Below are 26713 nucleotides of genomic sequence, written 5' to 3' on the forward strand. Positions count from 1 at the left end.
CTTTTTTTTCTTTTTCTTTTTTTTCTTTTTTACCACACCACAAAGCTTGCAAGATCTTGGTTCCAAGGCCGGAAGTCAGGCCCGAGTTCCTGTGGTGAGAGCTCTGAGACCAAACCATTGGACTAACAAAGAACCTCAAACCTCAGGGAATATTAATCAGAGTGAGGACTCCCGTAGGTCCTCATCTCAGCACCAAGGCCCAGCTCTACCCAACTGCCTGAAAACTCCCGTGCTGGACGTCTCAGGCCAAACAACCAGTAAGACAGGAATACAGCACCACCCATAAAAAAGAGGAAAAAAAAATTTAACGACAGAAAAATACGTTACAGATGAAGGAGCAAGGTAAAAACCTACAAGACCAAATAAATGAAAACAAAATAGCAACCTACCTAAAAAAGAATTCAGAGTAATGATAGTAAAGATGATCCAAAATCTCAGAAACAGAATGGAGAAATACAAGAAACATTTAGCAAGGATCTAGAAGAAGTAAAGAGGAAACAAACAGTGATGAACAAGACAATCACTGAAATTAAAAACACTGTAGAAGGAATCAATAGCAGATTAACTGAGGCAGAAGAATGGATAAGTGAGCTGGAAGATAAAATGGTGGAAATAACTGCCAGAGAGCAGAATGAAGAAAAAACAATGAAAAGAATTTAGGACAATCTCAGAGACCTCTGGTACAACACTGAATGCACCAACATTCGAATTATAGGGGTCCCAGAAGAAGAAGAGAAAAAGAAAGGGGCTGAGAAAATATTTGAAGAGATTATGGTCAAAAACTTCCTCAACATGGGAAAGGAAATAGTCAATCAAGTCCAGGAAGCACAGACAGTACCATACAGGATAAACCCAAAGAGAAACACGCCAAGACACATATTAATGAAACTATCAAAAATTAAATACAAAGAAAAAATATTAAAAGCATCAAGGGAAAAGCAACAAATAACATACAAGGAAATCCCCATAAGATTAAGAGATGATTTTCAGCAGAAACTCTGCAAGCCAGAAGAGAGTGGCAGGATATACTTAAAGTGATGAAGGAGAAAAACCTACAACCAAGATTACTCTACCCAGCAAGGATCTCATTCAGATTCGATGGAGAAATTAAAACCTTTACAGACAAGCAAAAGCTGAGAGAGTTCAGCACCACCAAACCAGCTTTACAACAAATGCTAAAGGAACTTCTGTAAGTGGGAAACACAAGAGAAGGAAAAGACTTACAATAACAAACCCAAAACAATTAAGAAAATGGGAATAGGAACATACATATTGATAATTACCTTAAATGTAAATGGATTAAATGCTCCCACCAAAAGACATAGATTGGCTGAATGGATACAAAAACAAGACCCGTATATATGCTGTCTACAAGAGACCCACTTCAGACCTAGAGACACATACAGACTGAAAGTGAGGGGATGGAAAAAGATATTCCATGCAAATGGAATTCAAAAGAAAGCTGGAGTAGCAATCCTCATATCAGACAAAATAGACATTAAAACAAAGACTATTATAAGAGAAAAAGAAGGACACTACATAATGATCAAGGGATCAATCCAAGAAGAAGATATAACAATTGTAAATATTTATGCAACCAACATAGGAGCACCTCAATACATAAGGCAAATGCTAACAGCCATAAAAGGGGAAATCGACAGTAACACAATAATGGTAGGGGACTTTAACACCCAACTTTCACCAACGGACAGATCATCCAAAATGAAAATAAATAAGGAAACACAAGCTTTAAATGATACATTAAACAAAATGGACTTAATTGATATTTATAGGACATTCCATCCAAAAACAACAGAATACACTTTCTTCTCAAGTGCTCAGGGAACATTCTCCAGGATAAACCACATTTTGAATCACAAATCAAGCCTTGGAAAACTTAAGAAAATTGAAATCATATCAAGTATCTTTTCTGACCACAATGCTATAAGACTAGATACCAATTACAGGAAAAAAACTGTAAAAAATACAAACACATGGAGGCTAAACAGTACACTACTAAATAACCTAGAGATCACTGAAGAAATCAAAGAGGAAATCAAAAAATACCTAGAAACAAATGACAGTGAAAACACAACAACCCAAAACCTATGGGATGCAGCAAAAGCAGCTCTAAGAGGGAAGTTTATAGCGATACAGTCCTACCTCAAGAAACAAGAAACATCTCAAACAAACAACCTAACCTTACACCTAAAGCAATTAGAGAAAGAAGAACAAAAAAAAACCAAAGTTAGCAGAAGGAAAGAAATCATAGAGTTCAGATCAGAAATAAATGAAAAAGAAATGAAGGAAACAATAGCAAATATCAATAAAACTAAAAGCTGGTTCTTTGAGAAGATAAACAAAATTGATAAACCATTAGCCAGACTCATCAAGAGAAAAAAAGGGAGAGGACTCAAATCAACAGAATTAGAAATGAAAAGGGAGAAGTAACAACTAACACTGCAGAAATACAAAGGATCATGAGAGATCACTACAAGCAACCATATGCCAATAAAATGGACAACCTGGAAGAAATGGACAAATTCTTAGAAAAGCACAACCTCCCGAGACTGAACCAGGAAGAAATAGAAAATATAAACAGACCAATCACAAGCACTGAACTTGAGATTGTGATTAAAAATCTTCCAACAAACAAAAGCCCGGGACCAGATGGATTCACAGGCGATTTCTATCAAACATTTAGAGAAGAGCTAACCCCCATCCTTCTCAAACTCTTCCAAAATATAGCAGAGGGAGGAACACTCCACAACTCATTCTACGAGGCCACCATCACCCTGATATGAAAACCAGACAAAGATGTCACAAAAAAAGAAAACTACAGGCCAATATCACTGATGAACATAAATGCAAAAATCCTCAACAAAATACTAGCAAACAGAATCCAACAGCACGTTAAAAGGATCATATACTATGATCAAGTGGGGTTTATCCAAGGAATGCAAGGATCCATCAATATATGCAAATCGATCAATGTGATAAACCATATTAACAAATTGAAGAAGAAAAACCATATGATCGTCTCAATACATGCAGAAAAAGCTTTCGACAAAATTCAACACCCATTTATGATAAAAGTCCTCCAGAAAGTAGGCATACAGGGAACTTAACATAATAAAGGCCATATATGACAAACCCACAGCCAACATCATTCTCAATGGTGAAAAACTGAAACCATTTCCACTAAGATCAGGAACGAAACAAGGTTGCCCACTCTCACCACTTTTATTCAACATAGTTGTGGAAATTTTAGCCACAGCAATCAGAGAAGTAAAAGAAATAAAAGGAATCCAAATCGGAAAGGAAGAAGTAAAACTGTCACTGTTTGCAGATGACATGATACTATACATAGAGAATCCTAAAGATGCTACCAGAAAACTACTCAGGCTAATCAATGAATTTGGTAAAGTAGCAGGATACAAAGTTAATGTACAGAAATCTCTTGCATTCCTATACACTAATGATGAAAAATCTGAAAGAGAAATTAAGGAAACACTCCCACTTACCATTGCAACAAAAAGAATAAAATACCTAGCAATAAACCTACCTAAGGAGACTAAAGACCTGTATACAGAAAACTATAAGACAGTGATGAAAGACATTAAAGATGATACAAACAGATGTAGAGATATACCATGTTCTTGGATTGGAAGAATCAACATTGTGAAATGACTATACTACCCAAAGCAATCTACAGATTCAATGCAATCCCTATCAAACTACCAATGGCATTTTTCACAGAACTATAACAAAAAATTGTACAGTTTGTATGGAAACACAAAAGACCCTGAATAGCCAAAGCAATCTTGAAAAAGAAAAACAGAGCTGGAGGAATCAGGCTCCCAGACTTCAGACTATACCACAAAGCTACAGTAATCAAGACAGTATGGTACTGGCACAAAAACAGAAATATAGATCATTGGAACAGGATAGAAAGCCCAGAGATAAACCCACCCACATATGGTCACCTTATCTTTGATAAAGGAGGCAAGAATATACAATGGAGAAAAGAGAGCCTCTTCAATAAGTGGTGCTGGGAAAACTGGACAGCTACATGTAAAAGAATGAAATTAGAACACTCCCTAACACTATACACAAAAATAAACTCAAAATGGATTAAAGACCTAAATGTAAAACCAGACACTATAAAACTCTTAGAGGAAAACATAGGCAGAACACTCTATAACATAAATCATAGCAAGATCCTTTTTGACCCACCTCCTAGAGAAATGGAAATAAAAACAAAAATAAACAAATGGGACCTAATGAAACTTCAAAGCTTTTGCACAGCAAAGGAAACCATAAACAAGACGAAAAGACAACCCTCAGAATAGAAGAAAATATTTGCAAACGAATCAACTGACAAAGGATTAATATTCAAAATATACAAGCAGCTCATACAGCTCAATATCAAAAAACAAACAACCCAATCCAAAAATGGGCAGAAGACCTAAATAGACATTTCTCCAAAGAAGATAAACAGATTGCCAACAAACACATGAAAAGATGCTCAACATCACTAATCATTAGAGAAATGCAAATCAAAACTACAATGAGGTATCACCTCACACCAGTCAAAATGGCCATCATCAAAAAATCTACAAACAATAAATACTGGAGAGGGTGTGGAGAAAAGGGAACCCTCTTGCACTGTTGGTGGGAATGTAAATTGATACAGCCACTATGGAGAACAGTATGGAGGTTCCTGAAAAACTAAAAATAGAACTACCATATGACCCAGCAATCCCACTACTACGCATATACCCTGAGAAAACCATAATTCAAAAAGAGTCATTACCACAATATTCATTTCAGCACTATTTACAATAGCCAGGACATGGAAGCAACCTAAGTGTCCATGGACAGATGAATGGATAAAGAAAGTGTGGCACATATATACAATGGAATATTACTCAGCCATAAAAAGAAACGAAATTGAGTTATTTGTAGTGAGGTGGATGGACCTAGAGTTGGTCATACAGAGTGAAGTAAGTCAGAAAGAGAAAAACAAATACCATATGCTAACACATATATATGGAATCTAAAAAAAAAAAAAAAAAAGGTTCTCATGAACCTAGGGACAGGACAGGAATAAAGACACAGACGTAGAGAATGTACTTGAGGACACAAGGAGGGGAAGGGTAAGCTGGGACTAAGTGAGAGAGTAACACTGACACAGATACACTACCAAATGTAAAATAGAGAGCTAGTGGGTAGCAGCTGCATAGCACAGGGAGATCAGCTCGGTGCTTTGCGACCACCTAGAGGGGTGGGATAAGGAGGGTGGGAGGGAGACACAAGAGGAAGGGGATATGGGGATATACATATGCATATAGCTGATTCACTGTGTTATACAGCAGAAACTAACACAACATTGTAAAGCAATTATACTCCAATAAAGATGTTAAAGGAAAAAAGAAAAAACAATCATTTTATAGATAAGAAAACTGAGGCTCAGGGATGTTAAATATCTTTTCTAGAATCACACGGTGGAAATGAGAATTAAATTTAGGTCTAACTCCCATGTCTGTGCACTTTCCACTTCCAATGTAATAATTAGTCAACAAATATGATGGAGCATCTAAGTGTCAGGCACTGTGCTAGGCAATGGAGATACAACGGGGAAGAAAGAATGGATATAATCCCTGCCCTCATGGAATTTACAGTCAAGAGAGATATAAGGATTAATTACACAATTATTGAAATTAATAAAAAATTAAAGCTGTGAACCATGATGAGAGTTCCACTATGCCATATGTGAGAAAAAAAAAAAAAAAAAGATCCTGTGTGACACTCCAGCAATCTTCCTTCCTCTTTTTTCACAACGAAACTTACTGAAGGTTGAGTTCATACACCATTCCTTTAACCTGTTCACTCAAAACTATATCATTAGCTCTAAAACAGAAACTGCTCTTACAGGATTATCAAAACCTCCTTATTGCCAAGTCAAACATTTTTATGTTCTTAGATTATTTTTATCTATATTATCCAATACTTTGGACTATCCTCTTAAAACTCCTTATTTTTGGCTTCTGTGATATCTTTCTCCATTTTTCCTATTTTTCTGATCATTATCCAGTCTATTGGTTGCTCCTCCACTATTAGTCCCTTAAATGTTTGTGTTGTTTGATCTTCTCTCCTTCTCACTCCCTTGGGTGATCTCACCTAAATCTATGACTTAGATATGCTGAAGATTACCAAATATGATTCTCCAGCTCCTAATATAAATTCCAGATCTTTATATTCAACTGATGGGTGAACATCTCTTCTTGAAATGTCCTACAAGTGGATCAAACTGAGTATGTTCTAAAACATTTTTCTTTTAGTATTTCCTCTAAGTTAATGGTATCACAATCTATAATAACATCTCAAATCAGATACCTTATGATCATTTTAGATATCCTAGGCCTCTACTTCCACAATTCTATATCCTACATTGCTCTTAAAACTCTAACCTCAAGTCCATCCTCACTAACTACTACTTCATATCAAATGTTCCTCATTGCCTGACTAGATTATCATGAAAGACTATCTGGTGGGACGTCCCTGGAGGTCCAGTGGTTAAGATTCCGCGCTTCCAATGCAGGGGGCACGGGTTTGATCCCTGGTCGGGGAACTAAGATCCCACATGCCACAAGGCACGGCAAAAAAAAAAAAAAAAAAAAAAGACTAACTGGTCTCCCCAACCTAGACCCTTCAAAGGCTTCTTTCACACTTATTCGAGGATGAGTAATGTTGCAAAAATATGTGTCATTAAGCTCCATAAACCTCAAAATAAAATCCAAACACTCTAACATAGTATACATATTCATTCATGATCAGGCTTTTGCCCAACTCTCCAACATCATATATTTCATCCCTCCCTTTGCCAGATTTCTTCAGTTATGCTAAGCTACTAGTTTTTTCCTGAACACAGTCTGCCGTTTCTTGCTTCAGTAACTCTGCACATGCTGGTTTCTCTTCTGTAAAGATGTATTCTTCTCTACCTAGCTAACTTTTTTTTTTTTTTTTTTTTTTTTGGCTGCCTTGGGTCTTCATTGCTGCACATAGGCTTTCTCTAGTTGTGATGCGCAGGCTTCTCATTGTCGTGGCTTCTCTTGTTGCGGAGCATGGGCTCTAGGCACAGGCTTTAGTAGCTGTGGTATGCAGGCTCAGCAGCTGTGGCCCATAGGCTCTAGAGCGCAGGCTCTGTAGTTGCAGCGCACAGGCTTAGCTGCTCCACGGCATGTGGGATCTTCCTGGACCAGGGCTCGAACCCATGTCCCTTGCGTTGGCAGGTGGATTATTTTTTTTTTTTTTTAAAGGAATAATTATTTTTTTTAATAAATTTTTATTTATTTATTTATTTATTTTTGGCTGTGTTTGTCTTTGTTGTTGCACACAGGCGTTCTCTAGTTGCGGCGAGTGGGGGCTATTCTCCGTTACGGTGCGCGGGCTTCTCATTGCGGTGGCTACTCTTGTTGTGGAGCACGGGCTCTAGGCGCGCGGGCTTCAGCAGTTGTGGCATGTGGGCTCAGTAGTTGTGGCTCGCAGGCTCTAGAGTGCAGGCTCAGTAGTTGTGGCACACGGGCTGAGTTGCTCCGCGGCATGTGGGATCTTCCCGGACCAGGGCTCGAACCCGTGTCCCCTGCATTGGCACGCGGATTCTTAACCACTGCGCCACCAAGGAAGCCCTGGCAGGTGGATTATTAACCACTGTGCCACCAGGGAAGCCCCCTGGCTAACATTTTTAAGAACTAGGATCAGATTCTGTATTCACCATCTCTATTAAGCCTTCTCTGACTCACTACACACTTTATTACATAAGTCCCAATCTGCTGTCACAGCATATTCTAAAAACCATCTACTATCACACTTACCACACTCTTTCAACCCTTTGCTTATATGCCCGGTTCCCAATACCTGTGAACTCCCTACATCCACGTGTTATAATGCTTTATTTTTTTAGATCTCTATACTATCAGTGCCGAAGACAGAAGCTGAAGGTACACAATAAATTATTTATAAATCAAAAATTTGTACCAGTCTTTTAACTGGAAAAATATAGCTCATTTATCTTTTTGGATAGGTGTAAGATAAATTTTGATTGAGCTTCTTTTTCACCTGCTTTTGCTGACACCCTCAGCCTACCATCCTACCCCACACACCTGCCCATTCTTTAGGATGGAGGCTTTTTCATTATCTTATTTAATCTTTCTTCCTATACTAGTTTGGAAGCTTTACTCTACCGCCCCTCTTTTACTGCTTACCTAGGTATTTCAACATATATACTTAACTTAAAAATATCTAAAAAATAAGCCAGTATCTTTATTCTCTTCCCAAACCAGAATTTTTTTAAAAGCTGTAACACTGATAACCCTCTCCGAACTTACATCCTATTATTGTTGAGTACTTGAGTTCTACCTGCATTTTTGCCCCTGACAAATTGAATGCTGTTGTTATTGTTGCTGCTACTGTTATTTTATTCAACCAATATGTCTTTAATTCTCCATTCCTTCTCACATCTCTCATGTTTCCCTGAGGATCATTTTCCTTTAATCTAAAATACATCCTTTAGAATTTCCTTTACTGAGGGTCTTTTGGAGGTTAACTCTCTCATTTCATTTGTCCATCAATATATTCTGCTCTCAGTGGTGCTGGGAAAGTTGGACAGCTGCATGTAAATCAATGAAGTTAGAATACACCCTCACACCATACACAAAAGTAAACTCAAAATGGCTTAAAGACTTAAACATAAGACATGACACCATAAAACTCTTAGAAGAGAACATAAGCAAAACATTCTCTGACATAAATCATACCAATGTTTTCTCAGGTCAGTCTCCCAAAGAAATAGAAATAAAAGCAAAAATAAATAAATGGAACCTAATCAAACTTATAAGCTTTTGTACAGCAAAGGAAACCATAAACAAAACAAAAAGATAACCTACGGACTGGGAGAAAATATTTGCATATGATGTGACCAACAAGGGCTTAATTCCAAAATAAACAAAGAGCTCATACAACTCAACAATGACAAAAAACAACCCAATCGAAAAATGGGCAGACCAAAATAGACATTTCTCCAAAGACATACAGATGGCCAACAGGCACACAAAAAGATGTTCAACATCACTACTTATTAGAGAAATGCATACCAAAATTACAAGGTACCACCTCACAACAGTCAGAATGGCCATCATTAAAAAGTCTACAAATAACAAATGTTGGAGAGGCTGAGGAGAAAAGGGAACCCTTCCCACTGCTGGTAGGAATGTAAATTGGTACAACCATTATGGAGAAAAGTATGGAGGTTCCTTAAAAAACTACAAATAGAACTACAAAAAGAATATGATCCAGCAATCCCACTCCTGGGTATATATCCAGAGAAAACTCTAATTCAAAAAAATACATGCAGCTCCGTTTTTCTTTCTCAGGATTGCTTTGGCTATTCAGGGGCTTTTGTGTTTCCATACAAATTGTGAAATTATTGGTTCCAGTTCTGTGAAAAATGCCATTGGTAGTTTGATAGGGATTGCATTGAATCTGTACATTGCTTTGGGTAGTATAGTCATTTTCACAATGTTGATTCTTCCAATCCAAGAACATGGTATATCTCTACATCTGTTTGTATCATCTTTAATGTCTTTCATCAGTGTCTTATAGTTTTCTGTATACAGGTCTTTTTTCTCCTTAGGTAGGTTTATTCCTAGGTATTTTATTCTTTTTGTTGCAATGGTAAGTGGGAATGTTTCCTTAATTTCTCTTTCAGATTTTTCATCATTAGTGTATAGGAATGCAAGAGATTTCTGTACATTAACTTTGTATCCTGCTACTTTACCAAATTCATTGATTAGCCTGAGTAGTTTTCTGGTAGCATCTTTAGGATTCTCTATGTATAGTATCATGTCATCTGCAAACAGTGACAGTTTTACTTCTTCTTTTCCGATTTGGATTCCTTTTATTTCTTTTACTTCTCTGATTGCTGTGGCTAAAATTTCCACAACTATGTTGAATAAAAGTGGTGAGAGTGGGCAACCTTGTTTCGTTCCTGATCTTAGTGGAAATGGTTTCAGTTTTTCACCATTGAGAATGATGTTGGCTGTGGGTTTGTCATATATGGCCTTTATTATGTTAAGTTCCCTGTATGCCTACTTTCTGGAGGACTTTTATCATAAATGGGTGTTGAATTTTGTCGAAAGCTTTTTCTGCATGTATTGAGACGATCATATGGTTTTTCTTCTTCAATTTGTTAATATGGTTTATCACATTGATCGATTTGCATATATTGATGAATCCCTGCATTCCTTGGATAAACCCCACTTGATCATAGTATATGATCCTTTTAATGTGCTGTTGGATTCTGTTTGCTAGTATTTTGTTCAGGATTTAGAGGAGCCAGGCTCCCTGACTTCAGACTATACTACAAAGCTACAGTAATCAAGACAGTATGGTACTGGCACAAAAACAGAAATATAGATCAATGGAACAGGATAGAAAGCCCAGAGATAAACCCATGCACATATGGTCACCTTATCTTTGATAAAGGAGGCAAGAATATACAATGGAGAAAAGACAGCCTCTTCAATAAGTGGTGCTGGGTAAACTGGACAGCTACATAGCTACATGTAAAAGAATGAAATTAGAACACTCCCTAACACCATACACAAAAATAAACTCAAAATGGATTAAAGACAAAAAAGGTAAAACCAGACACTATAAAACTCTTAGAGGAAAACATAGGCAGAACACTCTATGACATAAATCATAGCAAGATCCTTTTTGACCCACCTCCTAGGGAAATGGAAATAAGAACAAAAATAAATGGGACCTAATGAAACGTAAAAGCTTTTGCACAGCAAAGGAAACCATAAACAAGACAAAAAGACAACCCTCAGAATAGGAGAAAATATTTGAAAATGAAGCAACTGACAAAGGATTAATATCCAAAATATACAAGCAGTTCATGCAGCTCAATATCAAAAAACAAACAACCCAATCCAAAAATGGGCAGAAGACCTAAATAGACATTTCTCCAAAGAAGATAAACAGATTGCCAACAAACACATGAAAAGATGCTCAACATCACTAATCATTAGAGAAATGCAAATCAAAACTACAATGAGGTATCCCCTCACACCAGTCAGAATGGCTATCATCAAAAAATCTACAAACAATAAATACTGGAGAGGGTGTGGAGAAAAGGGAACCCTCTTGCACTGTTGGTGGGAATGTAAATTGATACAGCCACTATGGAGAACAGTATGGAGGTTCCTTAAAAAACTAAAAATAGAACTACCATATGATCTAGCAATCCCACTACTGGGTATATACCCTGAGAAAACCATAATTCAAAAAGACATGTACCACAATGTTCACTGCAGCACTATTTACAATAGCCAGGACATGGATGCAACCTAAGTGTCCATCAACAGATGAATAGATGAAGAAGATGTGGCACATATATACAATGGAATAATACTCAGCCATAAAAAGAAATGAAATTGAGTTATTTGTAGTGAGGTAGATGGACCTAGAGTCTGTTACACAGAGTGAAGTAAGTCAGAAAGAGGAAAACAAGTATCGTATGCTAACACATATATATGGAATCTAAAGATTAAAAAAAATTGGTTCTGATGAACCTAGGGGCAGGACTGGAATAAAGACACAGACGTTGAGAATGGACTTGAGGACATGGGATGGGGGAGGGGTAAGCTGGGGAGAAGTGAGAGAGTAGCACTGACATACATACACTACCAAATGTAAAATAGATAGCTAGTGGGAAGCAGCTGCATAGCACAGGGAGATCAGTTCGGTGCTTTGTGACCACCTAGAGGGGTGGGATAGGGAGGGTGGGAGGGAGACGCAAGAGGGAGGAATATGGGGATATATGTATAGCTGATTCATTTTGTTATAAAGCAGAAACTAACACACCATTGTAAAGCACTTATACCCCAATAAAAATGTTAAAAAATAAAATAAAATAAAATACCTGGCAAATTAAAAAAAAAATCACACACACACAAAGGAGAGTGGGTGGTTTGGAGACTGCTTGGGAGAAAACCATTTGTCTTTCCTACTCAATCCCTTTAATACGTCAGACTCACCATTAAGTTAAAGATTCTATTTCACAAATAAATCAGACACTGCCATCCTTATCTGGTTCTGAAGAACCTAGGGGCATGACAGGAATAAAGACGTAGACATAGAGAATGGACTTGAGGACATGGGGAGTGGGAAGGGTAAGGTGCGACGAAGTGAGAGAGTGGCATGGACATATATACACTACCAAATGTAAAATAAATTGCTAGTGGGAAGCAGCCGTATAGCACAAGGAGATCAGTTAGGTGCTTTGTGTCCCCCTAGAGGGGTGAGACAGGGAGGGTGGGAGGGAGACGCAAGAGGGAGGAGATATGGGGATGTATGTATATGTATAGTTGATTCACTTTGTTATACAGCAGAAACTAACACACCATTGTAAAGCAATTATACTCCAATAAAGATGTTAACATGCACCCTCTTTTCATAGTAGCACTAGTCACTGTAGCCAAGACATGGAAACAACCTAAATGTCCATCAACAGGATAAAGAAGACATGATACATATATACAATGGAATACCACTCAGCGATAAAAAAGAATGAAACAATGCCATTTGCAGCAACATGGATGAACCTAAGGATTATCATACTAAGTGAAGTAAGTCAGGAAGAATAAGACAAATACCATATAATATCACTTATATGTGGAATCCAAAATATGACACAAATGAACTTATTTTTGAAACAGAAACAGACTCACAGACAGAGAACAGATTTGTGGTTGCCAAAGGGGATGGGGGAGGGGGAGGGATGGATTGGGAGTTTGGGATTAGCAGATGCAAATTATTATATATAGAATGGCTTAACAACAAGGTCCTACTGTATAGCACAGGGAACTATATTCAATGTCTGGGATAAACCATAATGGAAAAAAATACTAAAAAGAATGTATATATATGTATAACTGAATCACTACTATAAAGCAGAAATTATAACATTGTAAATCAACTATACTTGAATAAAATAAATATAAAAAATAAATAAGTGTGTGTATGTGTGTGTGTGTGTGTATATATATATATATATTCTGTATTGATTATTGTTAGATAATTTCACTGAATATAGAAATAAAGGTTGACAGGAGGTTTTCCTCTCTCCAGAACTCTTAAGATACTATTCAACTGTCTTCTGGCTTCTATTGCTACTACTGGTAAGTCAGCCACATTCCCAACTTCCACACCTTTATGAATGACCTTAACTTTTCTTTCTGGCTGCTTTTCAAAAAGCAACTTTACTGAGATATAATTTATATACAACAAATTGCACATATTTAAGGTTTACAATTTGGTTCATTTTTGACATATGTATATAATAAAACCATCGCCACAGTCAAGATAATAAACATATCAATCATTCGCAAAAATTCCCTCATATCCCTTTGTAATCACTCCCTCCCTCTTCACACCCATACTCAGGCAACCACCAACCTGCTGTCTATGACTATAGCTTAGACTGCATTTTCTAGAATTTTATATGCATGGAATCACACAGTATATAGTCATTTTTGTCTGGCTTTTTACACTCAGGATACTTATTTTGAGATTCATCTATGTTGTGCTGTTCATTCCTTTTTACACCAAATAGTATAACAAGGTATGGATATACCACAATTTGTATATCTGTTCACCTCTTTGGCTATTACACATAAAACTGCTATGAATACTCATATACAAGTAAATGTAGAGACATATACTTTCACTTATCTTGGATAAATCCATAGGGATTAAATGGCTGAATCATATATTAGGTATATGTTTAACTTTTTAAAAACTGCCAAAATGTTTTCAAAAGTGGATGTATTACCATATGATCCAATAATTCCACTTCTGGGTATTTATCCAAAGGAAATGAAAACACTAACAGGAAAAGAAATCTGCACCTCCATGTTCACTGCAGCATTATTTTCAATAGCCAAGACATGGAAACAACCTAAGTGTCCACTGATGGATGAATGAATAAAGAAAATGTGGTCCATATATATAACTGAATATTTTTCAGCCATAAAAATAAAGAAAATCTTGCCATGTGCCACAACATGGATGGACCCTAAGGGCATATTGCTAAATGAAATAAGTCTGACAGAGAAAGACAAATATTGTATGATCTCACACATGGAATCTAAAAACAACAACAAAACCTGAACTCATACAGAGAACAGATTGGTAGTTGCCAGAGGCAGGGGTGGGTGGTTGGGGGTGAGCGAAATGGGTGAAAGTAGTCAAAAGGTGCAAACTTTCAGTTATAAAATAAATTAGTCCTGGAGATATAATATACTGTTTGACATTATAGGTAATAATACAGTATTGTATATTGAAAAGTTGCTGAGAGTAAATCTTAAAAGTTCTCACCTCAAGAAAAAAAAATTGTTATGTGTGGTGGTGGATATTAACTAGATTTACTGTGGTGATCATTTCACAAAATATACATATATTGAATCATTATGTTGTACACCTGAAACTAATATAATGTTATATGTCAACCAACTCTCAATTAAAAATAATTTTAAAATAAACCTTTAGGGACTTCCCTGGTGGTCCAGTGGTTAAGAATCCGCCTTCCAATGCAGAGGACGCGCGTTCGATCCCTGGTCGGGGAACTAAGATCCCATGTGCCACAGGGCAACTAAGCCCACAGGCCGCAACTACTAAGCCCGTGTGCTCTAGAGCCCACATGCCACAACTAGAGAGCCTGCATGCCTCAGCTACTGAGCCCATGAGCTCTGGAGCCCGTGTGCCGCAACTAGAGAAGCCCACACACTGCAACGAAAAGACCGTGCATGCCACAAAGAAGGTCCCACGTGCCACAACTAAGACCCAATGCAGCAAAATAAATTTAAAAAAAAAATTTTAATTAAAAAAGAAAAAAAATCTTTAAAAAGAAATTAGGGGACTTCCCTGGTGGTGCAGTGGATAAGATTCCGTGCTCCCAATGCTGGGGGCCCAGGTTCGATCCCTGGTCAGGGAACTAGATCCCACACGCATGCCACAACTAAAGAGCCAGCGAGCCGCAACTAAGGAGCCAGTGAGCCACAACTAAGACCCAGTGCAACCACATAACTAAATAAATATTTTTAAAGTTTAAAAAAATAAACAAAATAAAAAGAAAGTGGATGTAATAGTTCACATTTCCACCAGCCCTGTTTTAGACTTGCCATTCATTCACATCCTTGACAATGTTTGGCATAGTCAATCTTTTTAATTTTAGCTGTTCTAATAAGTGTAGTGATTTTCCTAATGACGAATAATGTTGAGCATCTTTTCATGTGTTTGACATCTGTATGTCTTCTTTAAAAAAGTCTTGGCTCTAACCTTTGGCCCATATTTTTATTTGGTTGTTTGTTTACAATAGTCCCCCCTTATCCTTGGAGGATATGTTACAACGCCTCCAGTGGAGGCCTGAAACCACAGATAGCACCAAACCCTGTAAATACTATTTTCTTTCTCTACATACCTATGATAAAGTTTTATTTATAAATTAAGCACATTAAGAGACTACCCAAATGGCCTGCATCACTACTCTTGCACTTTGGGGCCATTATTAAATAAAATAAGGATTACTCAAACACAAGCACTGTGATACCACCAACAGCCAATCTGATAACCAAGATGGCTACTAAGTGATTAACAGGCAGGTAGTATACACAGCGTGGATATGCTAAACAAAGGGATGTTTCACATCCCAGGCAGGATGAAGCTGAACAACATGAGATTTCACCACACTATTCAGAATGGCATGTAGCTTAAAACTGTTAAGTTGTTTATTTATGGAATTTCCCATTTGATATTGTCAGACATGGCTGACCAAGGGTAACTGAAACCACAGAAAGCAAAACCACGAATAAGGGGGGATTACTATACTTATCATTGAGTTTTGAAAGTTTTTTATATCTTCTATATACAAATAATTTACCAGATATGATTTGCAAATATTTTTCCCCAGTCTGCAGCTAATATTGTTGTTCTTTAAAAAATATCTTTCAAAAAGCAGAAGTTTATAGTTTTGAGGAAGTCCCATTAATCATTTATTTCCTCTGGTATCATACCTAAGAAATTTTGCCTAATCCAAGGTCATAAAGATTTTATCTCATTTTTTATTCTGGAAATTTTATACTTTTAGGTTTTACGTTTAGGTCTGTAATCCAGTTTTGAGTTATTTTTTTACACAGTGCAAGGTATGGATCAAACGTCTTTCTTTGTACATGGATATCTAACTATTCATATGTTTAAGAGAATATCATTTCTCCACTGAATTACCTTTGAATGTCTGTCAAAAATCAGTTGTTCATAGAACTGTAGTCTTATTTGTAGACTCACTATTCTGCTCCACTGATCTACTTGTCTACTTGATGCCAATACCACACTGTCTTGATTACTGTAGCTTTATAAGTCTGGAAATCAGGTGTTGTTAGTCCTCCAACTTTGGTCTTTTTCAAAGTTGTTTTAGATTTTCTAGGGTCTTTGCATTTACAGATGAATTTTAGCTTTTCTCTTCTTTTTTATCTTTTTTATTGAAGTATAGTTGATTTACAATGTTTCAGGTGTACAACAAAGTGATTCAGTTATACAGACAGATTCTTTTTCAGATTCTTTTCCATTATAGCTTTTTTTTAAAGATTTATTTATTATTTATTTGTTTGTTTTTGGCTGCGTCGGGTCTTAGTTGCAGCATGTGGCATCTTCGTTGAGGCATGCGGGCTTCTCGAAGTTGTGGCATGCGGGTTTTCTCTTCTCTAGTTGTGGCGTGCAGGCTCCAGGGCATGTGGGCTCTGTAGTTTTGCAGCACGTAGGCTCTCTAGTTGAGGCACATGAGCTCATTAGTTGTGGCGCATGGGCTTAGTTGCCCCGTGGCATGTGGGAACCTAGTTCCCTAACCAGGGATCGAACCCACATCCCCCGCATTGCAGGAGGATTCTTTACCACTGGACCACCAGGGAAGTCCCTCCAGATGAATTTTAGAATCAGCTTTTCAATTTGGGATTTTGGTCAGTTTAGAAAGATATTTAACAGTATCAATTTTTCCAACATATAAAAAAGGTTTATTTCTGCATTTCTTTAGCTCTTCTTTAATTTCTCTCAGGAATGTTCTGTAATTTCTGTACATAAGTTTTGCATATTTTTGATGCTATTGTAAATAGCAGTTTTTTAAATTTCAATTTTATACTGTTTACCGTTAGTATATAAAAATATAATTGATTTTTGCATATTGAGCTTGTATTCTGCAACCTTGCTAAACTCACTCATTAATTCTAATGAATAACTCTTTTCTAGACTTCTGTATAAACAATCATATTACCTACAAATATAGTTTCACTTCTTCTTTTCCAATTTGGATAGCTTTCCTTTCTTTCTCTTGCCTGACTGCACTGTCTAGAACCTCTAATAAAATGCTGAATAAAAGTGGTAAGAGTGAACATATCTTTTTTTCCAATTTTTTTATTGTGATAAAATATATATAACATAAAATTTACTATCTTAACTATTTTTACAAGTACAATTCAGTGGAATTAAGGACATTCATTTGTTGTGCAACTATCACCATCGTTCAGCAGAATTCTTTTCATCTTGTAAAACCGAAACTCTACACCCATTAAGGATAGCTCCCCATTCCTCCATCTCTCCAGTCCCTGACAACCACCATTCTACTTTCTATCTCTATGATTCTGACTACTCTAAGTACCTCATGTAAGTGGAATCATACAGTATTTGTCTTTTTATGACTGGCTTATTTCACTTAGCTTTAATTTACTCAAGGTTCTTCCATGTTGTAACATATCAGAATTGCCTTGCCTTTTTTTTTTTTAAAGATTATGTTTTTCTATGTGGACCATTTTCAAAGCCTGTATTGAATTTGTTACAATATTGCTTTTGTTTTACGTTTTGGTTTTTTGGCCAGGAGGCATGTCTGATCTTAGCTCCCCGACCAGGGATCGAACCCACATCCCCTGCATTGGAAGGCAAAGTCTTAACCACTGGACCACCAGGGAAGTCTCTGCCTTGCTTTTTTTTTTTTCTTTTAAATATTTATTTATTTTGGCTGCACCAGGTCTTAGTTACAGCATGCGGGATCTTTGTTGTGGCATGCTTAGTTGCGGCACGCATGATCTGTTTTAGTTGTGGCATGCAGGCTCTTAGTTGCACCATGCGGACTCTTAGTTGCGGCATGCAAACTCTTACTTGTGGCATGCATGTGGGATCTAGTTCCCTGGCCAGGGATCGCACCTGGGCCCCCTGCATTGGGAGCACAGAGTCTTACCCACTGGACCACCAGGGAAGTCCTCCCTGCCTTGCTTTTTAAGGCAGTATAATATTTCACTGTATGTATATGTGACATTTTATTTATCCATTCATCTGTTGATGGACAACTGAGCTGCTTCTGTGTTTAAGCTATTGTGAATAATGCTACGATGAACATGGCTGTACAAATATCACTTCAAGACCCTGCTTTCAATTCTTTTGAGTATATACTCAAAAGTGTAATTGCTGGATCACACGGTAATTCCATTTTTAACTTTTTGAGGAACTGCAACACAGTTTCCCACAGCAGCTATACCATTTTCATACCTGTCTTTTTTCCTAATCTTAGGGAGACAACGTTCAGTCTTTCATCATTAAGTATAACGTTAGCTGTAACTTCTTCACAGATGTTCTTTATCATGTTGAGGAAGCTCCCTTCTAGTCCTAGTCTGCTGAGATTTTTTAATCAGGACTTTTAAATGCTTTTTCAGCATCTACTAAGATGATCATATAGTTTTCTTTTTTGGTTTGTTAGTATGATGAATTACATTGATTCATTTTCTAATGTTAAACCAACAATGCACTCCTGTAATAAATTCCTATTTGGTCATGATGTATTTCTTCCTTAAATATACTGTTGGATTCAATTTTCTAAAATAAGGTTTAGAATTTCTGCATTTATGTTAATGAGGGATATTGGTCTGAAGTTTTCTTTTATTGTAATGTCCTTTCCTGGTTTTGGTATTAGAGTAATGTGGGCCTCATAGACTGGGTTGAGAAGCATTGTTCCTCTTCAATGTTCTGGAAGAGTTTGTGTAGAACTGGTACATACATATCAATTATCCCAGAGCTCAATGATCCTCTTTTCTTTCTTTTTCCCAAGTTCTTTTTTCTTTCTGTTTCATTTTGGATAGTTTCCATTGCTTTATCTTCAAGTTCACTAACCTTTTTTTTTAATATAAATTTATTTATTTTATTTATTTATTTTTGGCTGCACTGGGTCTTCATTGCTGCGCGTGGGCTTTCCCTAGTTGTGGCGAGCGGGAGCTACTCTTTGTTGCAGTGCATGGGCTTCTCATTTCGGTGGCTTCTCTTGTTGCAGAGCACAGGCTCTAGGCACGTGGGCTTCAGTAGTTGTGGCACGTAGGCTAGTAGTTGTGGCTCGCGCGTTCTAGAGCGCAGGCTCAGCAGTTGTGGCACATTGGCTTAGTTGCTCCGCAGCATGTGGGATGTTCCCAGACCAGGGCTCGAACCTGTGTCCCCTGCACTGACAGGCAGATTCTTAACCACTGTGCCACCAGGGAAGCCCCTCACTAACCTTTTCGTTTGCAATATCTGATCTGCCATTAGTCCTACGCACTGTATTTTTCATCTTAGACATTGTAGTTTTCACTCCTGTAAGTTCAATTTGAATCTTTTTTTATATCTTCCATGTCTCTATTTTTGGGAACATCAGGAATATAGTTATACTGACTCCCTTAATGTCCTTCTCTACTAATTCTACTGGGTCAGTTCAAGGTCAGTTTTGATTGGCTGATCTTTCTTCTCTTCATGGTTTGTATTTTCCTGCTTCCACGTATGCCTGATAATCTTTGACTGAATGGCAGACAATGTGAACTTTTTGGCAGTGATGGATATTTTGTATTCCTATAAATATTCTCAAGCTTCGTTCTATAATGACATGAAATACTTGGAAATAGTTTATTCTTTTGGATCTTGCCTTTAAAACTTTTTAGTTGGGACCAGACCACATTTAGTTTAGGGTTAAATATTCCCCATTACTAAAACAAGACCTTTCTGAGTACTCTACCCAATACCCCACAAAGTATGAGGCTTTTCAGTCTGGATAGTTGGAAAATACTATTCCCAGCTCTGTGTGAGCACCAAGCACTGTTCTAATCCCCAGATGGTTCTTTCCCTGGCTTCAGGAAGCTTTCCCACATGCATGCACCACAGTATTGTGCTGAATACTCTGAGGGGACTGTCCATAGATCTCTGGGTTTCTCTCTGTATAGCTTTCTCGTTTTTGTTATTCTGTCCTACAAACTCTAGCCACACTGTACTCCCTGGACTCGTCCATCTCCTCAACCCTGGGAGTCCACTGCATTCTACTCCCTATAATACCATCTAGAAACTCTCTCAAATTGGAGTAATCATTGAGCTCATCTCATTTGTTTTTCATTCACTGTTGGTCCTTTGTTGCCTAAAGAAGACATTATTAGTGATTTTTGTCTGTTTTTGTTTTTGTTTTTGTTTTGTTTTGTTGGTTATTTCGAGGAGAAGGTAAATCCAGTCCCTTTTATTCCAACTTCACCAAAAGTCCAGTACAGCTGCTTTTAAGGTTAGTTTGTTTTTTTGTAATATTCTAAAATTTCCCTATAATGTATATAATGTATAATGGCTTTCTTTTTAAGTCTGTTTGGAATTCCCTGAGCTTCCTGCAACTAATGATCAGCATCTTTGAACATTTCTTGAAATTTCTCAGTTATTATCTCCTAAACTACCACTTTGGCTCTGTTCTATTAAGTCTTCTGATATGCTAATTAAATCAAAATAATAGGCTGATAAAATTTGAATGATTTCTTTTCCTTCTAAGTTCCTGAATTTTTTCAATGCATTCATTGTTTTCAATAAAAATGTGCTGAGCACCTACTATGTGTCAGACACTGTACTAAGCAACGCAGAAACAAAAATAGATAAGAAATTAAACCTGTCCTCGAAAATATTTGGATACTGAAGCCTAGAAGAAGAGAGAAGGCAGACATTTATAACACACTGTATAAGGCTTTCTGATCAAGCCACTATGGGAGCACCAAGAAAGTGTACCTATAACACAGACTTGTTGGGAAGGTCAAGTAAAAGAGTATTTCTCAGAGAAAATATCTTAGAGATAAGTAAGAAGTTATATAGAATTAATATTATAACTTTGAAAAGAAAAAATTAAATAGCTAACATACTAATGAATTTTAAAAAGAAAACATTCTACTTATACTATGTCCATATGAAATGTTCTAATAAAAATCACTGAAAACTTATGAATTCCCAAAGGCTAAACCTTAAAAGGCCCCGCATGATCTGGGCTTCTCCAGCTTCATCTCATACCATTTTCCTCCTGGTTCTCTTTGCTCCAATCATGCTCTTTCAGCTCTTCATATGCCATGTCCTTTTATAACTTAGAGACCTTCATACTGCTTTTTTGTGTAAAATGCTCTCATCTCACCCTTCTATGCCACTCAACCTCTACCTTCAAGGTTCAACAAATGTCACTTTCTCAAAGAAACTATCCCTCCTCTAAATTAAGTAAAATATCCTTGTACACTTCCTTAGCACCACAATTGCCCCTTTAATAAAACTCATCATACTTAAATCCTTATTCAGTGTATGCCTTCACCAATACTTTAGAAACTCTGAGGACAAGAACCATGACTATCTTATTCACCACTCCCTAGACCTAACACATAAGAACTCAGTAAATACTGGTTGGACTAACTGATTGTACCTTTAAGCTTAGGAATCAACATACTTTAGGATGAGCAAACTGGTCTCTGAGAAGGTTCCCCTCCTGATCACCTAAGATAAGAAAGGCAATCACAGCTTTCAACGCTATCATTTCAGTTACTACTATATGACTAGACAAATACTTGATTTTTACTTTCATTAATAAAAAATATTTGATATAGTTTTACCATTCAATAAATAAATAAAATATTTTGTAAAAAGACTTACCAAAATGTTTTTCTTATGTCGTTTCTCTTTTATATGTTTATGAGCTCCCTGGATGTTTTCAATGTGAATTAAGCAAAGTTTGCACAGATATCGGCAATTGGTATATTCTGGTGAGCGCTAAAAAAAAAAGTTGAAAACATTTTTTCAGAAAACAAAAAAAAAGTAAAATTTTAACTATATACGTGAAGGATACAACTATGTAAATATATGAGACAAAAATAAGCAATGAACGAGTACTTTTCAATAAACAATTCAGTACTCATATACCCAGGAGATAGTTGTCCTTTTCAAAATAGTCATCACAGGAGATAATATACTAATTTCAAAAGATATGATAATCCTAAATATGTTTGATACTTATCTAATATAATATAGTCTTCAGAATCCAATGTAAGATAAGAAAGGCAGTATTATTATTTAGTCTTATTCCAACACTGTCTCAAAAACTGGTTTCAAAATTTCAGTCTTTTTGATTACCATAAAAAATAAAATTCACCCTCAAATTGGGAATTTCAAAAGAATGAATTGCAAATATGGAAGACAATTCCAAAAGCTGAGCTTTGAAAACACTCTACTCAATTACAATCACACGGGAATAAATGGATAACCTCTTGAGTTAACTACTCTGAAGGGAAAAACAATTATGACACATGAAAAGTATCAGTCACAATACTTAAATCATACTTTATACATGTATTCTTGAAATAATAAAAAATTAGTAATTCCAAAGGGCCTGTTATATGCTAGGCACTATGCTAGATGTTTGACATATAATTTGTCATTTTAACTCCCCTAATAATCCAACTAGATTGGCATTATCTTCATTTTATAGATGTGAAAAAAAAACTCGTAGACCTTGCGACTTTCACAAGGATACAACAATATTACATGGTAGATGCTGAATTTCATGTATATCTGAATCCAAAGCCAAGACTCCACCCATAAGATGATACAAAAAAAATTTACAAAAACACAATACGAGGAACCAAGATGGCGGAATAGAAGGACGTGCTCTCACTCCCTCTTGTGAGAACACCAGAATCACAACTAGCTACTGGACAATCATCAACAGGAAGACACTGGAACTCACCAAATAAGATACCCCACACCCAAAGACAAAGGAGAAGCCACAATGAGATGGTAGGAAGGGCGCAATCACAGTAAAATCAAGTCCCATAACTGCTAGGTGGGTGACTCACAGACTGGAGAACACTTATACCACAGAAGTCCACCCACTGGAATGAAGGTTCTGAGCCCCACGTCAGGCTTCCCAACCTGGGGGTCCGGCAACGGGAGGAGGAATTCCTAGAGAATCAGACTTTGAAGCCTAGTGGGATTTGATTGCAGGACTTCAACAGGACTGGGAGAAACAGAGACTCCACTCTTGGAGGGCACACACAAAGCAGTGCGCTCACTGGAACCCAGGGGAAGGAGCAGTGACCCCACAGAGACTGAACCAGACCTACCTGCTAGTGTTGGAGGGTCTGCTGCAGAGGCGGGGGGTGGCTGTGCCTCACCGTAGGGACAAGGACACTGGCAGCAGAAGTTCTGGGAAGTACTCCTTGGTGTGCGCCTTCCCAGAGTCTGTCATTAGCCCCACCAAAGAGCCCAGGTAGGCTCCAGTGTTGGGTTGCCTCAGGCCAAACAACCAACAGGCAGGGAACCCAGCCCCACCCAACAACATTCAAGCGGATTAAAGTTTTACTGAGCTCTGCCCACCAGAGCAACAGTCAGCTCTACCCACCACCAGTCCCTCCCATCAGGAAACTTACACAAGCCTCTTAGATAGCCTCATCCACCAAAGGGCAGACAGCAGAAGCAAGAAAAACTACAATCCTGTAGCCTGTGGAACAAAAACCATATTTACAGAAAGATAGACAAGATGAAAAGGCAGAGGGCTATATACCAGATGAAGGAACAAGAAAAAACCCCAGAAAAACAACTGAATGAAGTGGAGATAGGCAACCTTCCAGAAAAAGAATTCAGAATAATGATAGTGAAGATGATCCAGGACCTTGGAATAAGAATGGAGGCAAAGATTGAGAAGATGCAAGAAATGATTAACAAAGACCTAGAAGAATTAAAGAACAAACAAACAGAGATGACCAATACAATAACTGAAATGAAAACTACACTAGAAGGAATCAATAGCAGAATAACTGAGGCAGAAGAATGGATAAGTGACCTGGAAGACAGAATGGTGGAATTCACTGCTGTGGAACAGAATAAAGAAAAAAGAATGAAAAGAAATGAAGACAGCCTAAGAGACCTCTGGGACAACATTAAACGCAACAACATTCGCATTATAGGGGTCCCAGAAGGAGAAGAGAGAGAGAAAGGACCAGAGAAAATATCTGAAGAGATTATAGTCAAAAACTCCCCTAACATGGGAAAGGAAATAGCCACCCAAGTCCAGGAAGTGCAGCAAGTCCCAAACAGGATAAACCCAAGGAGAAACATGCCGAGACACATAGTAATCAAATTGGCAAAAATTAAAGACAAAGAAAACTTATTAAAAGCAGCAAGGGAAAAACGACAAATAACATACAAGGGAACTCCCATAAGGTTAACAGCTGATTTCTCAGCAGAAACTCTGCAAGCCAGAAGGGAGTGGCATGATATACTTAAAGTGATGAAAGGGAAGAACCTACAACCAAGATTACTCTACCCAGCAAGGATCTCATTCAGATTCGATGGAGAAATCAAAAGCTTTACTGACAAGCAAAAGCTAAGAGAATTCAGCACCACCAAACCAGCTCTACAACAAATGCTAAAGGAACTTCTCTAAGTGGGAAACACAAGAGAAGAAAAGGACCTACAAAAACAAACCCAAAACATTAAGAAAATGGTCATAGGAACATACATATCGATAATTACCTTAAACGTGAATGGATTAAATGCTCCAACCAAAAGACACAAGATTGCTGAATGGATACAAAAACAAGACCCATATATATGTTGTCTACAAGAGACCCACTTCAGACCTAGGGACACATACAGACTGGAAGTGAGGGGATGGAAAAAGATATTCCATGCAAATGGAAATCAAAAGAAAGCTGGAGTAGCAATACTCATATCAGATAAAATAGACTTTAAACTAAAGAATGTTACAAGAGACAAGGAAGGACACTACATAACGATCAAGGGATCAATCCAAGAAGAAGATATAACAGTTATAAATATATATGCACCCAACATAGGAGCACCTCAATACATAAGGCAACTGCTAAAAGCTATAAAAGAGGAAATCGACAGTAACACAAAAATAGTGGGGGACTTTAACACCTCACTTACACCAATGGACAGATCATCCAAAATGAAAATAAATAAGGAAACAGAAGCTTTAAATGACACAACAGACCAGATAGATTTAATTGATATTTATAGGACATTCCATCCAAAAACAACAGATTACACTTTCTTCTCAAGTGTGCATGGAACATTCTCCAGGATAGATCACATCTTGGGTCACAAATCAAGCCTCAGTAAATTTAAGAAAATTGAAATCGTATCAAGCATCTTTTTGGACCACAACGTTATGAGATTAGAAATGAATTACAGGGGAAAAAAAGTAAAAAACACAAACACATGGAGGCTAAACAATACACTACTAAATAACCAAGACATCACTGAAGAAATCAAAGAGGAAATCAAACAATACGTAGAGACAAATGACAATGAAAACACGACAATCCAAAACCTATGGGATGCAGCAAAAGCAGTTCTAAGAGGGAAGTTTATAGCTATACAAGCGTACCTCAAGAAACAAGAAAAATCTCAAATAAACAATCTAACCTTACACCTAAAGGAAGAGAAAGAAGAACAAACAAAACCCAAAATTAGCAGAAGGAAAGAAATCATAAAGATCAGAGCAGAAATAAATGAAATAGAAACTAAGAAAACAATAGCAAAGATCAATAAAACTAAAAGCTGGTTCTTCGAGAAGATAAACAAAATTGATAAACCATTAGCCAGACTCATCAAGAAAAAGAGGGAGAGGACTCAAATCAATAAAATTAGAAATGAAAAAGGAGAAGTTACAACAGACACCACAGAAAAACAAAGCATCCTAAGAGACTACTACAAGCAACTCTATGCCAACAAAATGGACAACCTGGAAGAAACGGACAAATTCTTAGAGAGGTATAACCTTCCAAGACTGAACCAGGAAGAAACAGAAAATATGAACAGACCCATCACAAGTAATGAAATTGAAACTGTGATTAAAAATCTTCCAACAAATAAAGTCCAGGACCAGATGGCTTCACAGGTGAATTCTATCAAACGTTTAGAGAAGAGCTAACACCCATCTTTCTCAAACTCTTCCAAAAAATTGCAGAGGAAGAAACACTTCCAAACTCATTCTATGAGGCCACCATCACCATGATACCAAAACCAGACAAAGATACTACAAAAAAAGAAAATTACAGACCAATATCACTGAGGAATATAGATGCGAAAATCCTCAAAAAAATACTAGCAAACAGAAGCCAACAACACATTAAAAGGATCATACAACATGATCAAGTGGGATTTATCCCAGGGATGCAAGGATTCTTCAATATATGCAAATCAATCAATGTGATAGACCATATTAACAAACTGAAGAATAAAAACCATATGATCATCTCAATAGATGCAGAAAAAGCTTTTGACA

The 26713-nt window shown here is 37.1% G+C and overlaps 1 protein-coding gene across 8 annotated transcripts in view; it reads right to left on the reverse strand.

The window, feature by feature from the left end:
- TUT4 (terminal uridylyl transferase 4) overlaps positions 1 to 26713 on the reverse strand; it is a 155610-nt gene that overhangs the window by 81917 nt on the left and 46980 nt on the right. For all 8 annotated transcript variants that reach the window (XM_059922538.1, XM_059922493.1, XM_059922489.1 and 5 more), the window contains exon 4: positions 22057 to 22173. In XM_059922538.1, coding sequence (XP_059778521.1) covers positions 22057 to 22173 — 117 coding nt within the window. The remainder of the gene's footprint in view (positions 1 to 22056; positions 22174 to 26713) is intronic.

This window comes from Balaenoptera ricei, chromosome 1 (assembly GCF_028023285.1).
Source record: "Balaenoptera ricei isolate mBalRic1 chromosome 1, mBalRic1.hap2, whole genome shotgun sequence".
Lineage (NCBI taxonomy): Eukaryota > Metazoa > Chordata > Mammalia > Artiodactyla > Balaenopteridae > Balaenoptera > Balaenoptera ricei.